The sequence below is a fragment of the Balaenoptera physalus genome (genome assembly GCF_965194825.1).
Source record: "Balaenoptera physalus genome assembly, chromosome: 9".
Lineage (NCBI taxonomy): Eukaryota > Metazoa > Chordata > Mammalia > Artiodactyla > Balaenopteridae > Balaenoptera > Balaenoptera physalus.
Genome location: NC_138888.1, coordinates 28358103 through 28384029, shown reverse-complemented (window position 1 = coordinate 28384029; position 25927 = coordinate 28358103). Strand labels below are relative to the sequence as shown.

At 39.4% G+C, this 25927-nt stretch overlaps 1 protein-coding gene across 21 annotated transcripts in view; it reads right to left on the bottom strand.

Annotated features, from left to right (window-relative positions):
• The window catches only part of AHI1 (Abelson helper integration site 1), a 224297-nt gene that overhangs the window by 39665 nt on the left and 158705 nt on the right, over positions 1–25927 (bottom strand). For 2 of the 21 annotated variants that reach the window (XR_014267266.1, XM_082474465.1), the window contains exon 27: positions 845–886. The exons of 18 other annotated variants lie outside the window; for them this stretch is intronic. Coding sequence is in view for 2 of the 3 variants with exons in the window: in XM_082474465.1 (XP_082330591.1) it covers positions 848–886 (39 nt within the window). In the remaining variant the exon portion in view is untranslated. Of the gene's footprint in view, positions 1–715; positions 735–844; positions 887–25927 lie in introns of those variants that run through there. One more of the 21 variants, XM_082474466.1, reaches the window with a different exon arrangement.

The following is a 25927-nucleotide window of genomic DNA, read 5'->3' as shown; positions in this document are numbered from 1 at the left end:
CAATGTAAATGTTATGTAAATAGTTGCCAGCATGGCAAATTCAAGTTTTGCTTTTTGAAACTTTCTGGAATTTTTTTCCCAAATAATTTCGATCCATGTTTGGTTGACTCTTTAGATGCATAGCCCGTGGATAAGGAAGGCCAACTGTATATGAAATGTTGTAAAACTACTGGATTAGAAAAACCCAACCTAATGGCTCTAATCAGAATATAAGTCTACTCCAGAGGTTTAGGGAAGGGAAGTCAGACTGAATTATACATCACTGTTACATCAGTGTTACTTTTCCTTGCTTGTTGTGACCCTGACAAATGAGTAACAACATATTACTATGTGCAGGTCTTACCAAACCTGCTTCTAATAGTCTTTTCATATGAAATGGGTGCTGTGATGTCCTCAGAAAGTCTGTCTTAAGCAGGTTAAACATGGTTCCTGCCCTGTTTCCTACTGTATTACTGCATTACTGTAGCGGGCATATCCAAGTCCTTTTTCATGATGCAAAGGTTGGCTTAACCTATTTTCAAATCCTATGAATCACAAATTAGTAGGAGATCCACATTACAAAGTCTTGACACTGATTTGTAAAAGGACACTTATTTCTTTAGGACCAATACTTCACTTCTCAACACCTTTACTCACTCATTCCTTGGTCTCAGCAGCAGCGCGCCATATGGGTATGGAGGCAGAAGGAGGGGGAAGAAGGAAGTGTCTCTGTGAGCTGTTTTGTTTCACTTTATCTTTAAACAAAAAAGCCCAAGGCTATGAGACAATCAGCCCATAAGCACCCTCACCCCCCATCAAGGCCAAGGAGCATGATTGCCCTTCTTTCCCTCTTGTCCACACACACCTCTCAGCTGTTTTGTGACTTCATTTCCTCTTCATGGATACCCTTGATTTGGAGAGGAGGGGATGAAGAGAGGAAGATGAGCAAAGCAAAGGAGATGAATGAAAGGATCAGAATCTGGAGACTCTTGCTTCCCAAACCCTCACAACTTCGTAGTGATGTTTTTAAGTTCAGATGCAGTGAGACAAACATGAAAGGAATGATTAATGGAATGATTTTCAGTGCCTCCAGTGATTACACGGAGATTTACCAAGAAGAAACAACTCATAAATAACTTTGTAAAAGAGAAATGGGCCATGCAAACAACTCCCCCAAATATTTCTATAAACTTGAAGAATGAATGTAAAATTAAGTAAATGTTCAATCTATGTTTGTTGCAGTAGCACACCAGCTTTAAATAAGGCAAATTTATGATATAGTAGAGCTCTATTTTTAAAGCTATTTATATACCTCCTGATATCTACCTTTTCCAAAGAATTAATATCTGCAATTTTTTTATACCCACTTTGTAGGAATTTTTATTGAAAAGAAAAAAACCCCAACAACGAGGGCTGTTGGTTAAATTCTAATCTTGGTTCTGTCATTAACTCTCTATGTGGCCTGAGTAAGCCACTTAACTTCTCTTGAGGTCTGTTTTTCTTACTTGAAAATGTACAGGAAGTGCTTAGAATAAAAGCATGAACTATCATAGCACTATTCTTATATTTTACAGATGAGGAAATGGAGGCCCAGAGTCACCAAGATTACAGAAGTAGCCTGAAGGTTACTGTTTTTCAAACTGATTTAACTAATCCTGTTTTTCAAACTGATTTAAAAGCAAAACTCGTTTTCAATACAATTTTGTTTGAAAGCCTCACATACAAACACTGAAAAGTAGAATTTCTCTAGGTGAAGCTAGGTTTGGTGGTCTGGCAAACCTGACCTCCCCAGACCTACCCTACAGAGCCCTGAGGAACAGGGCTCTATAGAGGAGAGAGTTTACAAACCACTCGACTAGATAAGCTCTTTCAGGTTTTCTCTGTTGCTAAAATTATGTTTCTGGGAGCATAATTTTATGACTTTAAATATTCATACAAGTTTGCTGTTGATTCTTTGATTTTAGAATTTATTGTTGATTATTTGAGTTGTATTTGACGCTAAATCCTCCAATTATGCTTTTCCTTAAGGACAAAATATTCCTCTGCATTAAGATGCAGTTTCTATAAGTATATTAAAACAAAAAGTAAAGGCCTTCATCTTGATTCATGATTTGTAGTTTGGGATACTAATTATGCCAATTAAAAATGACAACAACCATAAATACTTAACGGAAAGCCACTCTAGGGGCAAGGCACCGTGCTACACGCCCTGGAGATACAAAGCTAAGTAGGCTCCAAGAGCTTATACTCTAACAGGGAAAGGCATGGAGACAACCAACAAAGCAGAGGGAGATCCACATTATGATAAAGGAAAAAAAATGTGCAGATATAAAGGAACAGAAGTCTTGAATTGCAACTGGAGGCTTTTGAGAAGGATTCTCAGAAGAGGGAGCATTTAGCTGTCTCCTAAGGGATAAACTGAATTTCTGATAGTTGGCGTAGCACAAAAACTATACAGCTAGAGAAAACGGGGTAAGCAGAGGTGTGAGGTTTTGCCTCTGCAGGGCAGCATACACGGGAGGGTGATTTGGGAGATGAGGAAAAGTAGGTCAGAACTTCTGTTCAATCTCTGAGGGATGAGAGCTAGATTAAAACTTAAGAGATTTGGACTTCAAAGACAAATATAGCATCAGCTAAGATTTCTGAGCTGGTAAATCACGACTTGATTTCTATTTTAGGAAGGTACCTCTGGTAGGCAGGTAAACGGTGCAGTAAAGACTGGAGAATGGGAGCGTGGAGACCTCCACAGGTAGGGGCTGGGGGACTGGTTCCAGCAATATCCTTCCCAGGCTCTTCCCCCTCAGTGCACTCTTTAAAAAAAACTGGTGCTCCTTAATGCCTTCTACCCTTTAGTTCTGTACACTCCTCTGTTCCCATGGATTCGACAGGTATGTTTATGCTAAAGACTTCCAAATCAATACCCAGAACCTGGATCTCCAGTTTTCTTCAAAATGATTTGGCAATCGTTAGTTTTCAGCAAATCTTGTAAATATGGCAGTTTTTCTGAAAATACACTTGGAACCATCCATCTTCATCAGAACTACCTCGCAAGCCTGAGTTCTCAGCAAATCTCTCCCGAGCCCCCTGGCTGCCGCACAGGCACTACACACAGCGCATCTTGCGCTGAAGGGCCCTTCTGCTTTTACACACTGATGGTCACATTAGAAACCTAGGTTGCTCCTTTTCCTTCACATGGATTTCCTCACCAAACCCTACTTTCTCATTACGGCTGGCTCGGATTGCTGCAACCGCCTCTCCGGGTCTTATTTCACTGCTTTTTTTGTTTTTCCCCCCTTCTCGGAGCTTACAGAATGAGCTTTTGAAACAACTGATTTGATCATGCCATCCATCCTCCATGTTTTAAATCCTCCAATGGCTCCCCAGTGTCTCCAGGATCAAATCCAGCTCCTTCACATGCCATACAAGGATCTTCTTGATCCCGTCTCCTCGTTCAGGTTCAGCTTTCTCTCTTTTTAACTTTGCAGCCTAGGCTCCAGCCATGATGAAATATTTGTGGTGGCCTGTGTGCCATGCCTTCATATTTGTTCAGTCTGCCTGGAATGCTCTTCCTCCCATAAAACTCAATTTAGAAATCAACCCCTCTGGAAAGCCTTTCCTGACTTCATTAAGCTTGGGTCAGGGGCCACTTCTATTTGCTCCCTTGCATTTCATATAGAACTCTACCAAAACAGACTTTTATGCTGTAAAACCCCCAATATTTGACTGTTCTTTCAAAAGAGAACTCCTTAAAGGTGAAGGTAGATGATGATTCCATAACACACTGGAGTAGAGAAGAAGAAAATTGGGTTTTTAAAAATGGATTTGGTTTTGGGCACACTGGACCAGAGACTCCAGAATGACACCTTCGTGAATGTGGAAATTTCTAGTAGGCGGTTAGAAATACACTTGGGGAATTCAGAACAGGAGCCGAAGTTACGTATGTAGAATTTGATACATCTGAAATACCAAAGTAATATTTGAAATGATAGGGGTAGAGGATAATCCAGAAAAAAGTGCTAGAGAAAAATAAAAAACATGCAGCATGTATCTTGGAGAAGGCTTGTATTACAGTGGCAGGCAAAGCCAGAGAATGAGAGAGAAACAGGAGAGGTAAGCGCACTGTTACAAACATTAAGGAAACAGAAAAAAGCAGAGGTGTTAATGACCCAGAAAGCTGGCATATGGAGGATTTTTTCACATGGTCTGTAAACTGCTGGAAACAGTCCCTCCCTCCATCGTGTGCTTTATCCCTTATCCCTTCCCCTGTGACCAGCTGGTTTTTCAGTTTCTCTGATGAGCACTTCTAGCTACTTGAGGGTTTCTGCACAAGCTGTTTCTAATGCCTCAAACGTATCCTCCTGCCCCCCACCCCCTTACAAAAACTAACCCATCCACTTCTCACCACAAGGCCTCACAGCTACCCTTCACTGTCCTTTCACTGCTTATGTTTTAGTTTTATGACTCATTAATTACAGTTACTTTCACTCATTAGGCTGTAAGTTCTGTAAGTGGAGGGACTATTTCTGTTTAATTCACCATTACACCGTCCAGACAACATTCTACCACAGTGCCTGGAAAAACAGCAGGCATTCAATATATATGTGTTAAATGAATAAACTACAAAGACACCAAAGGAGTAGAGGAGTGAGGATGCAGGTCATTGGCTGAGTGAGGCTAGAAGAATGTGGGAGGGGAAAATGACCAAAAATACAAGTGAAGAGATTGGCCATAGAAAGGAGGGCACTTCTTTCTATGATCTGAAAGCAGCTGGAGAAGGAAGGGGAAGTAACAGAAACACAGAGAAAGCAGGGAGACAAAGTCAGCCTGGAGTAAGAGGTTAGGTGGACCTTACTGTGAGCAGGCACTGTAAAGCATGGGGTAGGGAGTCAGTCAGGAAGAACAAAAAGATGATCAAGACCACGGGTCTCACTGAGGCTGGGAACCACAAGTATGACACAGAGACAACCACCACAATTCTGTGCTTTTCTTTAGCAGTGATGAAATTCCAGAGTAGAAGTGAGAGAAATGGACAACTGGTTTACTCCCAGGCCTGGGGACTGGTAAGACCTGTATGCCAAGTCACACCAAGTGCCATATGTATATGACATCAAACTGGTAAATAAGTGCTGCTTCCATGCATTTATTTCCTGGTGATCTAAGTGAGCTGGTTTGGGGAGAGTGAAAACTGATAGCAGATAACCAAGAAGGCAGGAAACATCAGAATGCCACCCCTCCCTCTTTTTAAAAAAAATTTCTGCAAACTAAAGAATCATTTGGGTCACCCACTGCCTCTTTTGGGACTGGACTATTCCCTAGTGATGGGCGATAAGGGAAGGAAACTGGAGAGACCGAAGGAGACGTGGCAATTTTACCAAGTCCATTGCAGTCCTCTGTGCACTGTTGACCATCTGCCCGTGAGCAACACCATCCCTGCTGACATTCGACAGGGTCAGGTCTGATTTGGAAGATTAATACATACCTCAGTACAGCTGCTCCTATTTGTTTGCCTGATCCTTCCTTCATTCAATAAACATTTACTGAATACCTGCTTTGTGCCGGATGCTGGGAATTCAATTTTAAACGAGACACAGTCTCTGCCTTAAAGAAGTTATGGCCCTTTTATTCCATCCAAAGACAAAGAAAGGAACAGAAGAAAAAAGTCATATGCATGAGCCATGCTAGGAATAGTAGGTTACACTTTTGATCCAATTTCTTATGCCTGACCTTTTCCTTCTTCATCTTTATTATAAAGACTTACAGGTTTTATAAAACGACTGTGTACTTTCAATACAGTTTCAAAATACAGCTAATCCTCATTATTTGTGGATTCCCTATTTGCAAATTTGCCTACTCACTAAAATTTACTTGTAACCCCCAAATCAACGCGTGTGGTGCTGTCACAGTTGAATACATGCACTGGCGCAGAGTGGTGACACATTTGAGCTGCCCAATGCACACGTTCCCAGCTGAGGGAGGAACGTTAGCACCTCCTAATGCCTTGCAATGTTTCTCATGCTCCGTCTTACTGTTTCAGCTCTCATACAGTAAACAAGTGTCCTTTTTATGATCTATTTAGTGCCATGTTTTTCACATTTTTGTGCTCTTTGTTGGTGATTTTGCTGTTTAAAATGGTCCCTAAGCATAGTGTTGCAGTGTTGTCTAGTGTGACTAAGTACAAGAGGGCTGAGGTGTCCCACAGATAAAGTATGTGTACTAGTTAAGCTTTGTTTAGGTGCAAGTGACAGTGCATGAGTCCAATTTTAATGACTCAACTATATTAAATTAAGTGTCTTTAGACAGACATACACATAAAACAAGGTTATGTATTGATTGGTTGATGGAAATCTTGTGACCAGAGGCTCTCAAGAACCTAATCCTGCATTTCCTCTAGGAGCATTGGTTTAGAATTCACTAATTCAGTGTTCACGGTGAATTTATAGAACATAATTGCTGTAAATGACTAAAATTGACTGTGTATTTTTAGGCATGGCTTCTGTGCATCCACCAAATTACTATTTTACTGTTCTTAGTTGCTACCTTTCCTAATCTTATTCCTTGACAAATCTATGAAGTTTTGGGGAGCTCTGTCTCAATCAAATTGTAATCATTCATAGAGAATATCCTACACGTCCAGTACTAAGGTGGGAACTTTGGGGGGAATATGACTGTTGGAAAGTTGATTCCTGTTGGTTTCACATGGCTGTGTGTAATGGCTTATAGACTCATATTTAGTCAGGTCAATTGGAAGTTTATAGCCTGAGATCAAAGGGCCTGAAGTAGATATGTTATTCCTTTGATGAGGCTGGAAGAACATTCTCTAGCAAAATTCCATAACTCTGTGTCTACAAAGGAGCTTTCAAAAATATAAAGGAGTATCTCCCAAAGAGTAGCATGTTTAGGGTAGAGTCTGGGCACTGGTATTTTCACACAAGTGCCCAAGGTGATTCTAAGGCCTAGCTGTTTGAGAACTCCTACTCTGGCATATAACAAACCAATAATCTGTGCGGGTTGGAGAGATCAGGACTGATTCCTGATCTGTGTGTGTGAAGCTGACTTCGCTTAGTAGCCGGTAAGCATGGATTATTCTGATCCCTGTCAACTCCTCCCATTCTTGCCTTCTCCCCTTCCTCTGGTTTGAATCTCAATTCTTACCAGCACTATCCATCCAGGATTTCAAATTCCTTCCCAACAAACAACATTAAACAGACACAGTAACTCTCAGGCTCATAATTTATTGAGGGCAAATATATGTATAGGAGAGGTTCAAGACGGCGGAGGAGTAAGACGTGGAGATCACCTTCCTCCCCAAAAACAGATCAAAAATACATCTACATGTGGAAAAGCTCCTATAGAACACCTACTGAACACGGGCAGAAGACCTCAGACTTCCCAAAAGGCAAGAAACTCCCAACGTACCTGGCCACGTGGCTGACAGAGTCTTGGTGCTCCAGCCAGGTGTCAGGCCTGAACCTCTGAGGTGGGAGAGCCGAGCTCGGGACACTGGTCCACCAGAGACCACCCGGCCCCACGTAATATCACATGGCGAAAGCTCTCTCAGAGATTTCCATCTCAACGCACTAAGACCCAGCTCCACTCAACGACCAGCAAGCTACAGTGCTGGACACCTTATGCCAAACAACTAGCAAGACAGGAACACAATGCCACCCATTAGGAGAGAGGCTGCCTAAAATCATAATAAGGTCACAGCCACCCCAAAACACACCACCGGACGTGGTCCTGCCCACCAGAAAGACAAGATCCAGCCTCATCCACCAGAACACAGGCACCAGTCCCCTCCACCAGGAAGCCTACACAACCCACTGAACCAACCTTAGTCACTGGGGGCAGACACCAAAAACAACGGGAACTACGAACCTGCAGCCTGCAGAAAGGAGACCCTAAACACAGTAAGTTAAGAAAAATGAGAAGACAGAGAAATACACAGCAGGTGAAGGAGCAAGGTAAAAACCCACCAGACCAAACAAATGAAGAGGAAATAGGCAGTCTACCGGAAAAACGATTTCAGAGTAATGATAGTAAAGATGATCTAAAACCTTGCAAATAGAATGGAGAAAATACAAGAAATGTTTAACAGGGACCTAGAAGAACTAAAGAGCAAATAAACAATGATGAACAACACAATAAATGAAATTAAAAATTCTCTAGAAGGAATCCATAGCAGAATAACTGAGGCACAAGAATGGATAAATGACCAGGTAGATAAAACAGTGGAAATAACTACTGCAGAGCAGAATAAAGAAAAAAGAATGAAGAGAATTGAGGACAGTCTCAGAGACCTCTGGGACAACATGAAATGCACCAACATTTGAATTATAGGGGTTCCAGAAGAAGAAGAGATAAAAAAAAAGGGACTGAGAAAATATTTGAAGAGATTATAGTTGAAAACTTCACCTAATATGGGAAAGGAAATAGTAAATCAAGCCCAGGAAGCACAGAGAGTCCCATACAGGATAAATCCAAGGAAAAACACACCAAGACACATATTAATAAAACTATCAAAAATTAAATACAAAGAAAAAATATTAAAAACAGCAAGGGAAAAGCAACAACTAACATACAAGGGAATCCCCATAAGGTTAACAGCTGATCTTTCAGCAGAAACTCTGCAAGCCAGAAGGGAGTGGCAGGACATATTTTAAGTAATGAAAGGCAAAAACCTACAACCAAGATCACTCTACACAACAAGGATCTCATTCAGATTCGACGGAGAAATTAAAACCTTTACAGACAAGCAAAAGCTAAGAGAATTCAGCACCACCAAACCAGCTTTACAACAAATGCTAAAGGAACTTCTCTAGGCAGGAAACACAAGAGAAGGAAAAGACCTACAATAACAAAGCCAAAACAATTAAGAAAATGGTAATAGGAACATACATATCGATAATTACCTTAAATATAAATGGTGTAAATGCTCCAACCAAAAGACACAGACTGGCTGAATGGATACAAAAACAAGACCCATATATATGCTGTCTACAAGAGACCCACTTCAGAACGAACTAGGGACACATACAGACAAAGTGAGGGCATGGAAAAAGATATTCCATGCAAATGGAAATCAAAAGAAAGCTGGAGTAGCAATTCTCATATCAGACAAAACAGACTTTAATATAAAGACTATTACAAGAGACAGAGAAGGACACTACATAATGATCAAGGGATCAATCCAAGAAGAAGATATAACAATTGTAAACACTTATGCACCCAACACAGGAGCACCTCAATACATAAGGCAAATACTAACAGCCGTAAAAGGGGAAATCGACAGTAACACAATCATAGTAGGGGACTTTAACACCCCACTTTCACCAATGGACAGATCATCCAAAATGAAAATAAATAAGGAAACACAAGCTTTAAATGATACATTAAACAAGATGGACTTAATTGATATTTATAGGACATTCCATCCAAAAACAACAGAATACACATTCTTCTCAAGGGCTCATGGAACATTCTCCAGGATAGATCATATCTTGGGTCACAAATCAAGCCTTGGTAAATTTAAGAAAACTGAAATTGTACCAAGTATCTTTTCTGACCACAACGCTATGAGACTGGATACCAATTACAGGAAAAAATCTGTAAGAAATACAAACACATGGAGGCTAAACAACACACTGCTTAATAACCAAGAGATCACTGAAGAAATCAAAGAGGAAATCAAAACTACTGAGAAACAAATGACAATGAAAACACGAAGACCCAGAACCTATGAGATGCAGCAAAAGCAGTTTTAAGAGGGAAGTTTATAGCAATACAATCCTACCTCAAGAAACAAGAAACATCTCAAATAAACAACCTAACCTTACACCTAAAGCAATTAGAGAAAGAAGAACAAAAAACCCCTAAAATTAGCAGAAGGAAAGAAATCATAAAGATCAGATCAGAAATAAATGAAAAAGAAATGAAGGAAACGATAGCAAAGATCAATACAACTAAAAGCTGATTCTTTGAGAAGATAAACAAAATTGATAAACCATTAGCCAGACTCATCAAGAAAAAGAGGGAGAAGACTCAAATCAATAGAATTAGAAATGAGAAAGGAGAAGTAACAATTGACACTGCAGAAATACAAAGGATCATGAGAGATTACTACAAGCAATTATATGCCAATAAAATGGACAACCTGGAAGAAAAGGACAAACTCTTAGAAATGCACAACCGTCTGAGACTGAACCAAGAAGAACTAGAAAATATGAACAAACCAATCACAAGCACTGAAATTGAAAGTGTGATTAAAAATCTTCCAACAAACAAAAGCCCAGGACCAGATGGCTTCACAGGCGAATTCTATCAAACATTTAGAGAAGAGCTAACACCTATCCTTCTCTAACTCTTCCAAAATATAGCAGAGAGAGGAACACTCCCAAACTCATTCTACGAGGTCACCATCACTCTGATACCAAAACCAGACAAAGATGTCACAAAGAAAGAAAACTCAGGCCAATATCACTGATGAACATAGAGGCAAAAATCCTCAACAAAATACTAGCAAACACAATCCAACAGCACATTAAAAGGATCATACATTATGATCAAGTGGGGTTTATCCCAGGAATGGAAGGATTCTTCAATATACGCAAATCAATCAACGTGATACACCATATTAACAAACTGAAGGAGAAAAAGCATATGATCATCTCAATAGATGCAGAGAAAGCTTTCGACAAAATTCAACACCCATTTATGATAAAAACCCTCCAGAAAGTAGGCATAGAGGGAACTTTCCTCAACATAATAAAGGCCATGAATGACAAACCCACAGTCAACATCATTCTCAATGGTGAAAAACTGAAACCATTTCCACTAAGATCAGGAACAAGACAAGGTTGCCCACTCTCACCACTGTTATTCAACATAGTTTTGGAAGTTTTAGCCACAGCAATCAGAGAAGAAAAGGAAATAAAAGGAATCCAAATTGGAAAAGAAGAAATAAAGCTGTCACTGTTTGCAGATGACATGATACTATACATAGAGAATCCTAAAGATGCTACCAGAAAACTACTAGAGGTAATCAATGAATTTGGTAAAGTAGCAGGATACAAAATTAATGCACAGAAATCTCTTGCATTCCTATACACTAATGATGAAAAATCTGAAAGTGAAATTAAGAAAACACTCCTATTTACCATTTCAACAAAAGAATAAAATATCTAGGAATAAACCTACCTAAGGAGACAAAAGACCTGAATGCAGAAAATTATAAGACACTGATGAAAGAAATTAAAGATGATATAAATAGATGGAGAGATATATCATGTTCTTAGATTGGAAGAATCAACATTGTGAAAATGACTCTACTACCCAAAGCAATCTACAGATTCAATGCAATCACTATCAAACTACCACTGGCATTTTTCACAGAACTAGAACAAAAAATTTCACAATTTGTATGGAAACACAAAAGACCCCGAATAGCCAAGGAAATATTGAGAAAGAAAAACAGAGCTGGAGGAATCAGGCTCCCTGACTTCAGACTATACTGCAAAGCTACAGTAATCAAGCAGTGTGGTACTGGCACAAAAACAGAAATATAGATCAATGGAACAGGATAGAAAGCCCAGAGGTACACCCACACACATATGGTCACCTTATCTTTGATAAAGGAAGCAAGAATATACAGTGGAGAAAAGACAGTCTCCTCAATAAGTGGTGCTGGGAAAACTGGACAGCTACATGTAAACGAATGAAATTAGAACACTCCCTAACACCATACACAGAAATAAACTCAAAATGGAATGTAAGGCCAGACACCATCAAACTCTTAGAGGAAAACATAGGCAGAACACTCTATGACATAAATCACAGCAAGATCCTTTTTGACCCACCTCCTAGAGAAATGGAAATAAAAACACAAATAAACAAATAGGACCTAATGAAACTTAAAAGCTTTTGCACAGCAAAGGAAACCATAAACAAGACGAAAAGACAACCCTCAGAATGGGACAAAATATTTGCAAATGAAGCAACTGACAAAGGATTAATCTCCAAAACTTACAAGCAGCTCAATATCAAAAAAACAAACAACCCAGTCCAAAAATGGGCAAAAGACCTAAATAGACATTTCTTCAAAAAAGATATACATATTGCCAGCAAACCCATGAAAGAATGCTCAACATCATTAATCATTAGAGAAATGCAAATCAAAACTACAATGAGGTACCATCTCACACCGGTCAGAATGGCCATCATCAAAAAATCTACAAACAATAAATGCTGGAGAGGGTGTGGAGAAAAGGGAACCCTCTTGCACTGTTGGTAGGAATGTAAATTGATACAGCCACTATGGAGAACAGTATCGCGGTTCCTTAAAAAACTAAAAATAGAACTACCATATGACCCCACAATCCCAGTACTGGGCATATACCCTGAGAAAACCATAATTCAAAAAGAGTCATGTACCAAAATGTTCATTGCAGTTCTATTTACAATAGCCAGGACATGGAAGCAACCTAAGTGTCCATCAACAGATGAATGGATAAAGAAAATGTGGCATATATACACAATGGAATATTACTCAGCCATAAAAAGGAACGAAACTGAGTTATTTGTAGTGAGGTGGATGGACCTAGAGACTGTCGTTCAGAGTGAAGTCAGAAAGAGAAAAACAAATACCGTATGCTAACACATATATATGGAATCTAAAAAAACAACAAAAAAACAAATGGTCATGAAGAACCTAGGGGCAAGACGGGAATAAAGATGCAGACCTACTATAGAATGGACTTGAGGATACGGGGAGGGGGAAGGGTAAGCTGGGAGAAAGTGAGAGAGTGGCATGGACATATATACACTACCAAACGTAAAATAGATAGCTAGTGGGAAGCAGCCGCATAGCACCTTGAGATCAGCTCGGTGCTTTGTGACCACCTAGAGGGGTGGGATAGGGAGGGTGGGTGGGACGGAGAGGCAAGAGGGAAGAGATATGGGGACATATGTATATGTATAACTGATTCACTTTGTTATAAAGCAGAAACTAACACACCATTGTAAAGCAATTACACTCCAATAAAGATGTTAAAAAAAAAAAAAAAAAAAGCAAACAAAATACAGGGCTTCCCTGGTGGCGCAGTGGTTGAGAGTCTGCCTGCCGGTGCAGGGGACACGAGTTCGAGCCCCGGTCTGGGAAGATCCCACGTGCCGCGGAGCAACTGGGCCCGTGAGCCACAATTGCTGAGCCTGCACGTCTGGAGCCTGTGCTCCGCAACAAGAGTGGCCGCGATAGTGAGAGGCCTGCACACCGCGATGAAGAGTGGCCCCCGCTCGCTGCAAGTGGAAGAAGCCCTCACACAGAAATGAGGAACCAACAGAGCCAAAAAAAAATAAATAATTAATTAAAGGTGTTTTTTTAAAAAAAATACAATAAAACATGAAATTTTATTTCATAACTTAGATATTTGGGCATATAATTACTTTCATGATCAGTTTAAGTCATATAGTCTTCCATGTTTTATGTCTCTACAATAAAAAACCAAATCAAACTAAATCAACCAAAAAAAAAAAATGTGACCCATATACTAAGATTGTTCATATGGAAAAATTCAATTTGAAATGTAATTTAGACCTATGCCTGCCAGTGAGTTTAAGGACAGGGCAGTATGCAGACTTCATGGTCTTGGCCCAGGCATGTTTTCTCCTGTGATCTTGGGAACGATATTGCTTTTCCAGTCAGTGACTCTGCAAGCAGGCAGGCATGGTCAAGACATTTTCTCACAAGGGAGATGCCAACCTCTGGAGGTCTATCAAACATTGTCTCTCCTTCGTGTGAGATACAGCAGTGGGTAAGAGGCTGCTGCTTAAACACACCCACAGTAACAGGGAAGCAGAAATAGGGGTAAAAGAAAGAAAAGACTCATTAAGTACAAAAAAGTTTAGTAAAAGAGTGATAAAAGCAAACCTGTTCCAGTATGTTCAGAGATCTTTCATTGTGCACATGGTTTATGAGGATAAAAGAGACATTCAAATAAAAAAAGATTCTTCCTTTTTTATGTCAACTGAAGGAGGACCATGTTAAAATCAGGGACCATTATGACCACATTATTGGGATTGCTAGGTAATAATAATAATAACATTAGCATACCGTTAATTTTCCATGGTCTATGTGAAGATTAGCATACAGCTAAGTTTCTTAAGCAAAGGAAATAAATGGTCGTCAGGAGATATCTAAATCTGATTAAGAGACATTTTAATCATATTCATCACATTGAGCCTCACATAGCTGGATACATCTTTACGTGAAGCTGTTGTTTTTAAGTAGGGTAGTCTGTAACTCCAACACCACGACTTATATACGTGCACGTAATGGGAAAATGAAAGCAAAGTTTCCTTAACAAGATCTTAAAATAAGAATTGTAATTTAAGGAAAAACACACATCTTCATATGGGTATAAAATATTACATATTATATATATTTCTACTAAAATAGAGCAGTAGTTCTCAACTGTGGGGTGTGGGTGGGGTCCTTTTGGCCCCCAGGGGAAATTTGGCAATGTCTGGAAGACATTTTTGATTGTCACAACCGGAGAGGGTTAGTGCTTCTGGCATCTAGTGGGTAGAGGCCTGGGAGGCTGCTAAACATCCTACAATACACAACATATTCCCCCTCAACAAAGAATTATCAAGCCCCAAATGCCAATAGTGCCAAGTCTGAGAAACCCTGGAGTGCCTGACAAAACAAGAGGACAGCAGAGTTAGGGTATCAGAGAACTTATGAAGAAAGGTCATGCTGATTGTCAAGTCAGAAGACAGGGGGACTGATAACAATCAATTCTGCCACTACCTAAAGGGCAATTTATGACTAGGAATGACTGGTGGGAAGCTTTCCCAATAACATGTTTCACATTTTAGGTTTGTAATAGATCATAAGAGGGATGTTACTGATATTTAGGTTAACTTTTGCAAATATCATCATGGAGAGCAAACACTGCATTATTCTATCAAACGGCCCTTGAAGCCACTGTTGGAGAGAGTATGGGCCAAGGGGAACGTTGGTTTGACCCTGTACAGCATCACTTATTTTATACTTTCACGTATCTCATCGTTCAAAGATTAGAATCCAAACTTGCCTTCTCAGAGTCATGAAGGAGTCCTACAGATACTTATCAATGGTTTATTGAAACAATTATCAAGTCTTTATTGAGAATTTATATTATTCTCTAAACTGAGTTTTCATGGAAGATTTGTGTAAGAAAATGAGACGTGATGGAGGATGGGCTCAGAGACTCAAACCAGCTGAATAATCAGAGGGTTGCTAAACTGGAAAACAACTTTGCCCTTATGTTATTCTGTACAAATCTTAAGCAATGCGAGTTAGGAAGACATCAAGAAAGTGAAACATTCCCCAAACCTAGTTTTGGGGTAGAGACTATGGGGGGATTATCTCACAGTCCCTTTATTTCAGAACCACTGGCAATGATCTAGGTCCTGCTCCCAGGAGAGATAAAGTGAGAAGACAAGCAGTTTGTGGGGTCTCACTCTGTTGAGGGTGAGAGGGTCCTGGAAACATGGAGGGGAATTGCCCAAAGCAGCAAGAAATGTAGCTGCGGGGGAAGAGACAAAGCACAGGCTGAGGTACACTTGGCATGGACAATGGCTGAGGCAACGGTGTAAGAGCAGAATGAGTAGTAAAACTCGTTACCAGACCTTTGATAGAGTCAAAACCTTATGGGTTCCTTGCAGGGCAGGAGAGATTCTGGAGGCTTTTAGAGTTCCTCCGTGTAGAATGTTTAGGGACTTTACTGTTGGGAGTGGAATCTGTGCGTGTGAGGTGACTCACACTGGCTTTGCTGTCGTATCATCGGGTCCCACTCACTCTCTAGACTAAAAGATAGTTTTCAAATGTAAATAACGTTTTTTTTTTTGAAATTAACATTTTTCCTCAAAATATTTATAAATTACTGAGCCAAATTATGGAGAAAAAAGAAATATGTATCAGTGTCGTCTGCACTGAGGGACACCAATAAGCACTTTAGCTTTAATTTACTTGTAAGTTAAAATATTGCCTTAGTTCTCTTCAGATAAAGAAAGAAAACTTCACATATTCCTGGAATTTTAAAGTGAATCCAAGCATATATTAATTTTTATCTATTTAACATAACAAATTAGAGATTAAATCAACTGTATTTTCTTTGATAAATGAATTACTAAAGTAAAAAATATATAAATTGATTTTATTCTTTAGCATTAGGAAGAAGGCAATAATAATTATGATTGTATTCAATGATTTAGTGCACATGAACTTTTTAGGTAGTTGGAAAATCTGCTACCACTGTCTATTATAAATTTGCTGTTGGACTTTAACACAGTAATAAAATCATATAATTCCTATGGTTAGGAATAATTCAGATGCACTCCTGGTACATGGAGAAGTAAACGGGAAAAATTTTTTTCTATATGAAGTGATTTTTGAAAATAGTGATATACAGCACAATTAATCCAGGCTTCAATAAACTGTCTACTTTTGGGATGAAGAGGGTAAATAAAAATTAGATGTTTTTTAGAATAAGGCAGACATATGCACACTGAAGGCAACTTATTCACTGCCTACTGTCTTCCTGATAGGTTGACCGAATTATCAATGTAAAATTTTGTGTGCATGTGTTTGGCTGGAAGAGGAACTACAATGGAGTTATCTGATGCTTTGGGGTTCTCTGTTCTTGTTTTGGACTAGACAAGAAAACAGCTGTTTCTGAATACAACTGGAGTATGCAGTTTAGTTAGGAAGCCAGCTCTTTTGAATTAACCCAGCCTGCTCTTACTGACTTTATATGCTAAGCAAAATACTGAAAATAACTATAACACTTTTCTCAAATGAAGAGATGAGCTATAATGGATATTTTAATAACTATCTTGGAATAGAAAAACTAATAACTATTATTCATTTAATGAGTTTTTAGAGAAAGACATATATAAAACATCACAGTTAATTTCTTCACATTCACAGAAATAATCTAACATTCTTGTGCGTAATTATTACTATACACCTGGCATTTATACAAAAACATAATTGGTTGTGTTAACACTGAAAAATTTACTGAAGGTAGAAAGTACTCTTCTACCATGGGTTTCATTTTTTAGAAATTAAAAAAAGAAGAAAACCAAGCATTTTCAGAAACTTTAAAAAAACCTGGGCATTTTAGGTATTAAGAAAAAGACAATAGGGCATTTCAGTACCTTGAAAGTATGAAAAGAATAGAGTTGTCTGTGCTAATAAGAACAGATATCCAACATATACAAAAATAAACTCATAATGAATTAAAGACTTAAAGGTAAGCCTTGAAACCATAAAACGCCTGGAAGAGAACATAGGCAGTAAACACTTTGACATGGGTCTTAGCAATATTTTTTGGATCTGTCTTCTCAGGCAACAAAAACAATAATTAACAAATGGTACTACATCTCACTAAAAAGCTTTTGCACAGTGAAGGAAACCATTAACAAAATGAAAAGGCAACCTACTGAAATGGAGTAGATAATTTGCAAGTGATATATCTGATAGGGGTTAATATTCAAAATAATGTATGCAGCTTAATATCTAACAAACAATCCAACTGAAAAATGGGCAGAGGATCTTCACAGACATATTTTCAAAGAAAACATACAGATGGCCAACAGGTACATGAAAAGATACTCAACATCAGTAATCATCAGGAAAATGCAAATCAAAATCATAATGAGATATCACCTCACACCTGTCAGAATGGCTATCCTCAAAAAGACCAAAAATAACAAGCGTTGGCAAGGATGTGGAGAAAAGGGAACATTTATGCACTGTTGGTGGGAATGTAAATTTGTACAGCCACTGTGGAAAACCAGTATGGAGGTTCCTTAAAAAATTAAAAATAGAACTACCATATAATGCAGCAATTCCACTTTTGGGTATTTACCCGAAGAAAACACAAATTCGAAAAGACCTATGCACCCCTATGTTCACTGCAGCGTTATTTACAATAGCCAAGATACGAATCAAGCTAAGTGTCCATATTGATAGAGGAATGGTTAAAGATGATGTGGTATATATACAATGGACTATTACCCAGCCATAAAAAAACAAATGTTGCCATTTGTGAAAACATGGATGGATCTAGAGGGTATTATGCTAAGTGAAATAAGTCAGACAGAGAAAGAGAAATATCCTATGATTTCACTTACATGTGGAATCTAAAAAACAAATGAACAAACAAAACGAACCAAAAACAGACTCATAGATACAGAGAACAAACTGGTGACTGCCAGTGGGGAGGGGAATGAGGGATTAGGCGAAATAGGTGAAGGGGATTAAGAGGTACAAACTTCCAGTTATGAAATAAATAAGTTACAGGGATGTAATATACAGCATAAGAAATACAGTCAACAACACTGTAATAATTTTGTATAGTGACAGATGGTTACTAGATTTACTGTGGTGATCATAATGTATTTAAATGCTGAATCACTATGTTGCACACCTGAAACTAATATTGTATGTCAACTATACTTCAAAAGATTAAAAAAAGATGTCCAAGATATATTGGTGAAATAAAAGTATTAAGTATGATCATAGTTTCATCAAAACAAAGAACAGACATGAATAGACATGTATGTATACATATGCAGGCAACATTTTTAACAGGATATGCAAGAAACAGAGTAAACATGAATATTAGCAGGACAGAGGAGTTTTATTTTTCATTTACACTATTCTTTATTGTTTGGATTTTTAAAACTATGAGTTTTAAAATATATAAAAGTAATATAAAAGTATATAAAATATAAAAAAGTATAATATATAAAAGTAATATAAAAGTATATTACTTTTACCTAGAGAAATGGAAATAAAAACAAAAATAAACAAGTGGGACCTAATGAAACTTAAAAGCTTTTGCACAGCAAAGGACACCATAAACAAGATGAAAAGACAACCCTCAGAATGGGACAAAATATTTGCAAATGAAGCCACTGACAAAGGATTAATCTTCAAAATTTACAAGCAGCTCATGCAGCTCAATATCAAAAAACCAAACAACCCAATCCAAAAATGGGCAGAAGACCTAAACAGACATTTCTCCAAAGAAGATATACAGATTGCCAACAAACACATGAAAGAATGGTCAACATCATTAATCATTAAGAGAAATGCAAATCAAAACTACAATGAGGTATCACCTCACACCAGTCAGAATGGCCATCATCAAAAAATCTACGAACACTAAATGCTGGAGAGGGTGTGGAGAAAAGGGAACCCTCTTGCACTGTTGGTAGGAATGTAAACTGATACAGCCACTATGGAGAACAGTATGGAGGTTCCTTCAAAAACTAAAAATAGAACTACCATACGACCCAGCAATCCCACTCCTGGGCATATACACTGAGAAAACCATAATTCAAAAAGAGTCATGCACCACAATGTTCATTGCAGCTCTATTTACAATAGCCAGGACATGGAAGCAACCTAAGTGTCCATCGACAGATGAATGGATAAAGAAGATGTGGCACATATATACAATGGAATATTACTCAGCCATAAAAAGAAACGAAATTGAGTGATTTGTAGTGAGGTGGATGGACCTAGAGACTGTCATACAGAGTGAAGTAAGTCAGAAAGAGAAAAACAAATACCATATGCTAACCCATATATATGGAATCTAAAAAAAAAGGTTCTTTAGAACCTAGGGGCAGGACAGGAATAAAGACGCAGATGTAGAGAATGGACTTGAGGACACAGGAGGGGGAAGGGTAAGCTGGGACGAAGTGAGAGAGTGGCATGGACATATATACACTACCAAATGTAAAATAGATAGGTAGCATAGCACAGGGAGATCAGCTCGGTGCTTTGTGACCACCTAGAGGGGTGGGATAGGGAGGGTTGGAGGGAGACGCAAGAGGGAGGAGATATGGGGATATACGTAAATGTATAGCTGATTCACTTTGTTACAAAGCAGAAACTAACACACCATTGTAAACCAATTATACTCCAATGAAGGAAAAAAAAAGTATATTACTTTTATAGTGTAAATCCTCAAATTAATTAAAATTTTTATACAAGGAACTTTAACGACAATTTTCCTCCCCAAATAGATGAATGCTACAGATTAATACTTAGGCTATCAAAAATAAAGAGCCTAAAAAAGAAATGGTCCACGATACAAACACAAATAAACTAAGACTGTCAGCACTTCTTTTTTCCCAAACCTTCTGAGTTTCTTTCCTCCCTGGTAGCAGCAATATTCTTCCTTTTATGAGATGCAAATTTACAGCACACTGTGATAAAAATGTTCTGGAATGAGCTTGAGGAAAATGTTCTCCTATACCCTTGGGGTACAGGTTAATTTGTCTGGGGATTCTCTAGCCAATTGTGGAGAGTAACGAACAAGGCCCGTCCCCTCCTCTTGCAGTGGAGAAGCCAAATGCTGCCATCACCCGCTAACACTTCAATGACCCAGACGAAATGTTAGAAGGTACCTGGTACATTTAGCGACAGAACAGGTGTGTCCCACTTGGAAGGACTTAGAAGATTCAGCAGCTGCCAAAAGGTATAATTTTACTTCTTATTCTCTAGTTTGAATAGAAATAATTTAAAAAAGAAAAAAAAAACTACTGAGGAGGTTTCTTTCCTTTTTTCCTTAAGAAGTATAGACAATACAATTCTAAAGACTTCCACATGAAGAAAGGGTACAATGAAACAAACATAAAACACGGACGTAAAAAAGCAAAACGTGGCTGGCTGTGCAGGTAACAGCTGTCTGCCTGTGTCGCTGACTAGGTGGTAGAGGAAAAAGGGCACCAGCCTGAGAGCATGGAGGCCGAGCTCCAACCAGGAGGGTCATTCTGAACAAACCCCTTATAACCTTCCTGGATCTACCTTGATTTCCTCATCTACAAAGTGAAGGAGTTGACTAGAATCACCAGTGTTGATCTCTAAGGTTCCTTCCATGTCATCAGTTCTATAATTCTACGAACTTAGGACCCACCCCTCCCACGCCCGAATTCTAGTCACTTATCACAGATCATTTTTCATGCCCTTCTTTTTTTTACAAAAAAAAAAAACATATATGATAATAAAAATAAAACTTGTACATGAAATTAAACATCTGATAGAATTTGTGGTAGGCTTATAAGGCAGGATCTTGATAAAAATCAAACCATAACATATTCTGATAAAGAAACGAAACTGAAGAAATACAACTATGCCAGGTGCTAAGGAAGTCCAGTTACACATTTCTCAAGGGCTGGCTGTTTGTGTCATGACTCACAGTGTACCCAAGGCATTTTGGTTACCTGGGATGACATTAACGTTTCCCAGGGACTTCTTACCTACATGTAGGTCATTCTTTACACTTTCTCCCACAGGGAAGTAAAACACTGTCTAACTATACATGTGGTACATTCCACATGTAAAGATAAATACATATATGTAAGATTCTATTTTAACACATGGATTCAGATAAAGCAGATCAAATCATGTTCTTCAACAAAAGAAGTCTTTGCATCTTAAACCTTAAAGCCTTATTCGAGCTCCATCTTCTCCATGAGAACTTTTCTACTTCCTTCCCTAAATGTATTCTTATCCTCTGCAACTTCCTTGCTTTACCTATTTTATGTTTTTAAATGTTTTACTTGCATATCTACAAGTTCTTTGAGATCTATTAGAATTAGGGTTTGGGCAGCAGTGGGATAGCCTGAAGCAGACCTCAAGGGTCAAGTTGGATATCTGAAGAATTGTCTGTTGGGATATGAATATAAAGATCTATTTCAAGCATGGAGATCAGTCTGTGAGAAGAAAAGGCACAGAGAATTAAAAAATCAATTACAGTCTAAACTAAGACTATGATGCAGCGAGTTCTGCTAAGTAGAGCAGTGGCACAGGCAGTGAGAACTGGGGAGTCTTAGAAGCAGGTAAGAGGTTTCCATCCATAGGAACACAGGCATGTCAGGAAGAGGCAGCCAGAAAGACACTGACAGAGTTCCTTATATCTCCTCTGGCTGCGGCAGAATTAGCTCAAGGCTGTTAGACAGGAACATACAAAGTTGGGGGGTAGGTAACCCTAATTTCAAAGGTCAGCATGATGCAGAGTTGGGAATACCAGTAAGCCAGTAAGCCACTACAAGTAAAGGTTGTGTCTTTCATAGCATCGCACACAGTACCTGACATAGACTACAAATCTTGTTAGCTGTCACAATGACTCTATGCCGATGTTATAAATGTTTTCATTGCATTATATGTCTTTAGGTTAAATTTATATTAGCATCTTCCTAAATTCTTAAATCTGGTGAATTCCAAACAATGGATACTATTACACATGTGACATTTGCCCACGGCAAAATTTCATGCCAGTCCTTTCAACTGTATCCCTTGTAGTCCCATACTGTTATAGGCAACCATCACCATAAATCCTTGCTGGATTTGAAACTGGAGTTTACCAAGAATTGTTTTTGTTTCAGTTCTTTGCAGCATAAACTGTTCATTCACACATAACCCAACCGTGAACCACGGGGGCTGGAATTAATACTGGCCTCCTCTTAGCTCTCCGCTGCTGATTTTAGGCTATTATACTTTAACAGTACTCCTCCTTAGGTGCCTTGACGTTGGCTATAACACCCTCTATTTATCTTTGCAGCTGTTACCTTTGGACCTTGTGGTCACTCTAACACAATGGTTCTCAATGCTGGCTGTACATTACAATCACCTGGAAAGCTTTTGCAATCTACCCATGCCAAGGTCCCATTCCAGCCCACTTAAATCAATTTGTGGGTGTGGAGACAGGCATTTATTTATTTATTTTTAAAAATTTCTCATGTGACTTCAATGTGAAGCCAAGGTTGAGACATCTGCTCTAACACAAGAATTAAGAACTTCAGCTCCTGGTTCACCTGTGTCCTCTTCATCCCAACTCTTGCAACCATCCTCGAATTTTAATGTCCAAGAGAACAACCTGCCCGATACTCTGGGTCCTAATTCCTTGACAAGCTCAATTCTAATAACACGTCCTTTGATTTCACTCCAGCTCTTATACACAACTCTGTGGATTTACCATAACTTTGGGCTGCTTGACATCTGATACATAATATTAAATAAGCGAAAGAATTTCTGGTTTTACAGAAAATTTTTTTTTTTTGGTACCAAGCAAATAAACCACTTTATTTTCAGCTAGTGGGAGAAAAACCTGGAATTACAGGAGAGCTCCCATTGCAGCAGTTCACACCGTCGTGAAAAGTTGGCTTACAAAGTCATTTAATGAGTTCCTGCCTTCTTGATCTGCATAGTACATTGGTATCTTCTCCACAGACGGGAAGGTAATCATGGCTCCTCTTCTCCAAAAAATTAGGTTTAAGTTAATGGTATGACTTAAGGAGCTCAAGCCCGTCTAGCTTTATCTGGCTTTACAGGCCGGAGCTCCAATTTGTTAACTGCTTTCCTGTTTGACACTTTCCTGCTGCCACTGGGGCGTGGGTGGCTTGCTGCAGCCTTGCAGAGAACCCTGCTTTCTAAGTCTGCCGGTCTTCTCCCGATTGCACGTCCTTTCCGGTCCGGGTGACCCTCCATGGTGTGTCACTCCAGTGACTGTCTGACCAGTGTTACTGAGCCTCTCATCCTCTTCTTCCCCATCACCACCCACCCCCCCAACAGCTCCAGTTATGCATCCGACTAAATCTGCCTTCTCCACTGCTAGGCCCTAGATGCTAAGCGCTACTGAGGAAAAACCCAACTGCACATTCAATCCAGAATGACGTCACCTGGATTTTTATGGCATCCAAATAGCAGCTCCCAGAACTACTCAGGAATCTCCTTATATGTCCGCCATGAGCCCCTGCTCCTGCTGTCCTTACAGGTATTCTAACAGTCACTACTCTTCTTCCTATCTCACTCCTCTGACCCTCACATTTGAAGTGGACCTCCCTTTCAGTTCTGGAGAACATGAAGATATCCTCAATTTCGAGACTTCCACGCTATCAACTTACCTGCATCCTCTTCCACATTTACCTGCCTTGGCGTGGGGGTGAGGCTCTATGCTCAACACAGCCAGACAATCCAGTCCTTCGCTGAGGGGGCTGTCCTGGGCATTCTAGGATGTTTAGCAACATCTGTGACCTCTACCCATTAGATGCCAGTAGTACCCCTCTCCTTGCAGGTATCTGCAAAAATTTCTCCAGTCATTGTCAAATGTCTCCTGCGTGACAAAGTCACCCTCAGTGGAGAACCACTGCTCTAAGCCAAGACTAATCTATCAACCTGTCTTCCCAATAAAAACCTCCTGCTTTCTCTAAGATCCATGTGTGCTTTCTTTATCTACCTTCAACCTGAACCTGTCCTACTGGCTTTGACTCCTTAGGGTATCATTTTATGTCATTCCAATATTTAAAAAGTCATTCCTGGAACCAGGTCTCCCTCCAGCCACTGCTTGACTTTTTTTTTTTTTTCCTTCAAGTGAAGAGGCTCTGGGAATGACTTCCACGAGTTCACTTGCTGAGGCCCATTCTACTCTTCGATCCTTCTCATACTAGTATGAATCCATGACACTGGTGCAAAGGTGCCAGGATCCTCCTGATGACCACATGCTGAGACCCTAACTAACTGCCTGTTTCTGACACTCCTGACTGTACCCTCCTTGAACCTCTGTTTTCCCCTGGCTTCCAGGCCACTTCTTTCCTTCCCCTTTGATTACTCTTTCTTAATCTTCTTCCCTTCACCTGACTGTCCCTTAGACATTGAATACCAGTAAGTGTTCAACTGGGATTCTGTCCTTGGCCGCCTCCTCTCAGAACTCTTTCTCCTGTGCTATCTCCTTCATTACAAGCTTCAACTTTCCTGATATAATACAATGGATACATTAGCTCCTCCCATTTTATTCTGAAGCCCTATGTTCTCTCAAATTCCAATCCTGAATTTCTGGCCCCCTAGTGAATATTTCTACCTGGGAGCCCTACAGACACCACTAACAAATCAAGATATCTAAAACAACTTATCACATCCTCCTCCCACCATTCCCTGTCTCTATCTCCCCAAATCTTCCTTGCTCTTTTATTATTTCTGTGGTACCATATCCATGCAGTTGTATAATAAAGTCAGGGCCCTTAGCACAAGCCTAGATTCCAACTTCACTAATCGCATACAATCAATCACAAAATCCTGTCAATTTTACCTTATGACCCCTATCCTCCACATCTGCACTAGTTCAGGCTTTTGTATTTTATTTCAATGGATTCCTAACCAATTTCCCTGCCCCAGGTCTCAGCTACCTCTAACTCAACCACTGTGCTACCACTAGAATGGTGTTTTCATCCTCTAAATCTGTACATGTCACTCCCCAGGTTACCATCTCCGGGGATCCCCTCTCTCTGAAGGCTACAGTCTAAGCATCTGAGCAGAGCACACTAGGCCTGGGTCCTGTATTTCTCTTATCCTTCTTTCCATCAGACCCCATGCTCCCCAAACACAACCATCCTATACCACACCTTACTCAAGTTATTCCCTTTGCTAGAATGTTTTTTCCTATGATCATTTACCTAACACATACTTTTTCATCCTATAAGCCTCAGCTCAAGCCTGACCTCCTCTGGGAACTCTTCCTGGACTCCCCAGGGAAGATTTAGAGTGTTTCTTCCTGTGTGTGTCCAAAGCATCATGCACAGATCTTCATGACAGTTCCTACCATAGTCTGCTGGAATCACCTGCTTGTAGGAGTCTCACCTACCAGCCTGTAGGCTCCTCAAGGGCAGGTGCATTGACTATTCAGTCTTGTTTCAGTGAGGACTAATAGTGTGCTTAGCATGGAAGTAAGAACTCAACAAATACAGAATGAATGGCAGGATGATACATGACAGGTTCAACTGTCAAAAAACTCTATCACGACATGGTATTTGTTAAAATATATATATATACATGCCTGCTAGTTCATGGAGTCAAAAAGAACTGAAGTTATTCAGTCTAAGGCAAGAGCTAATGTCA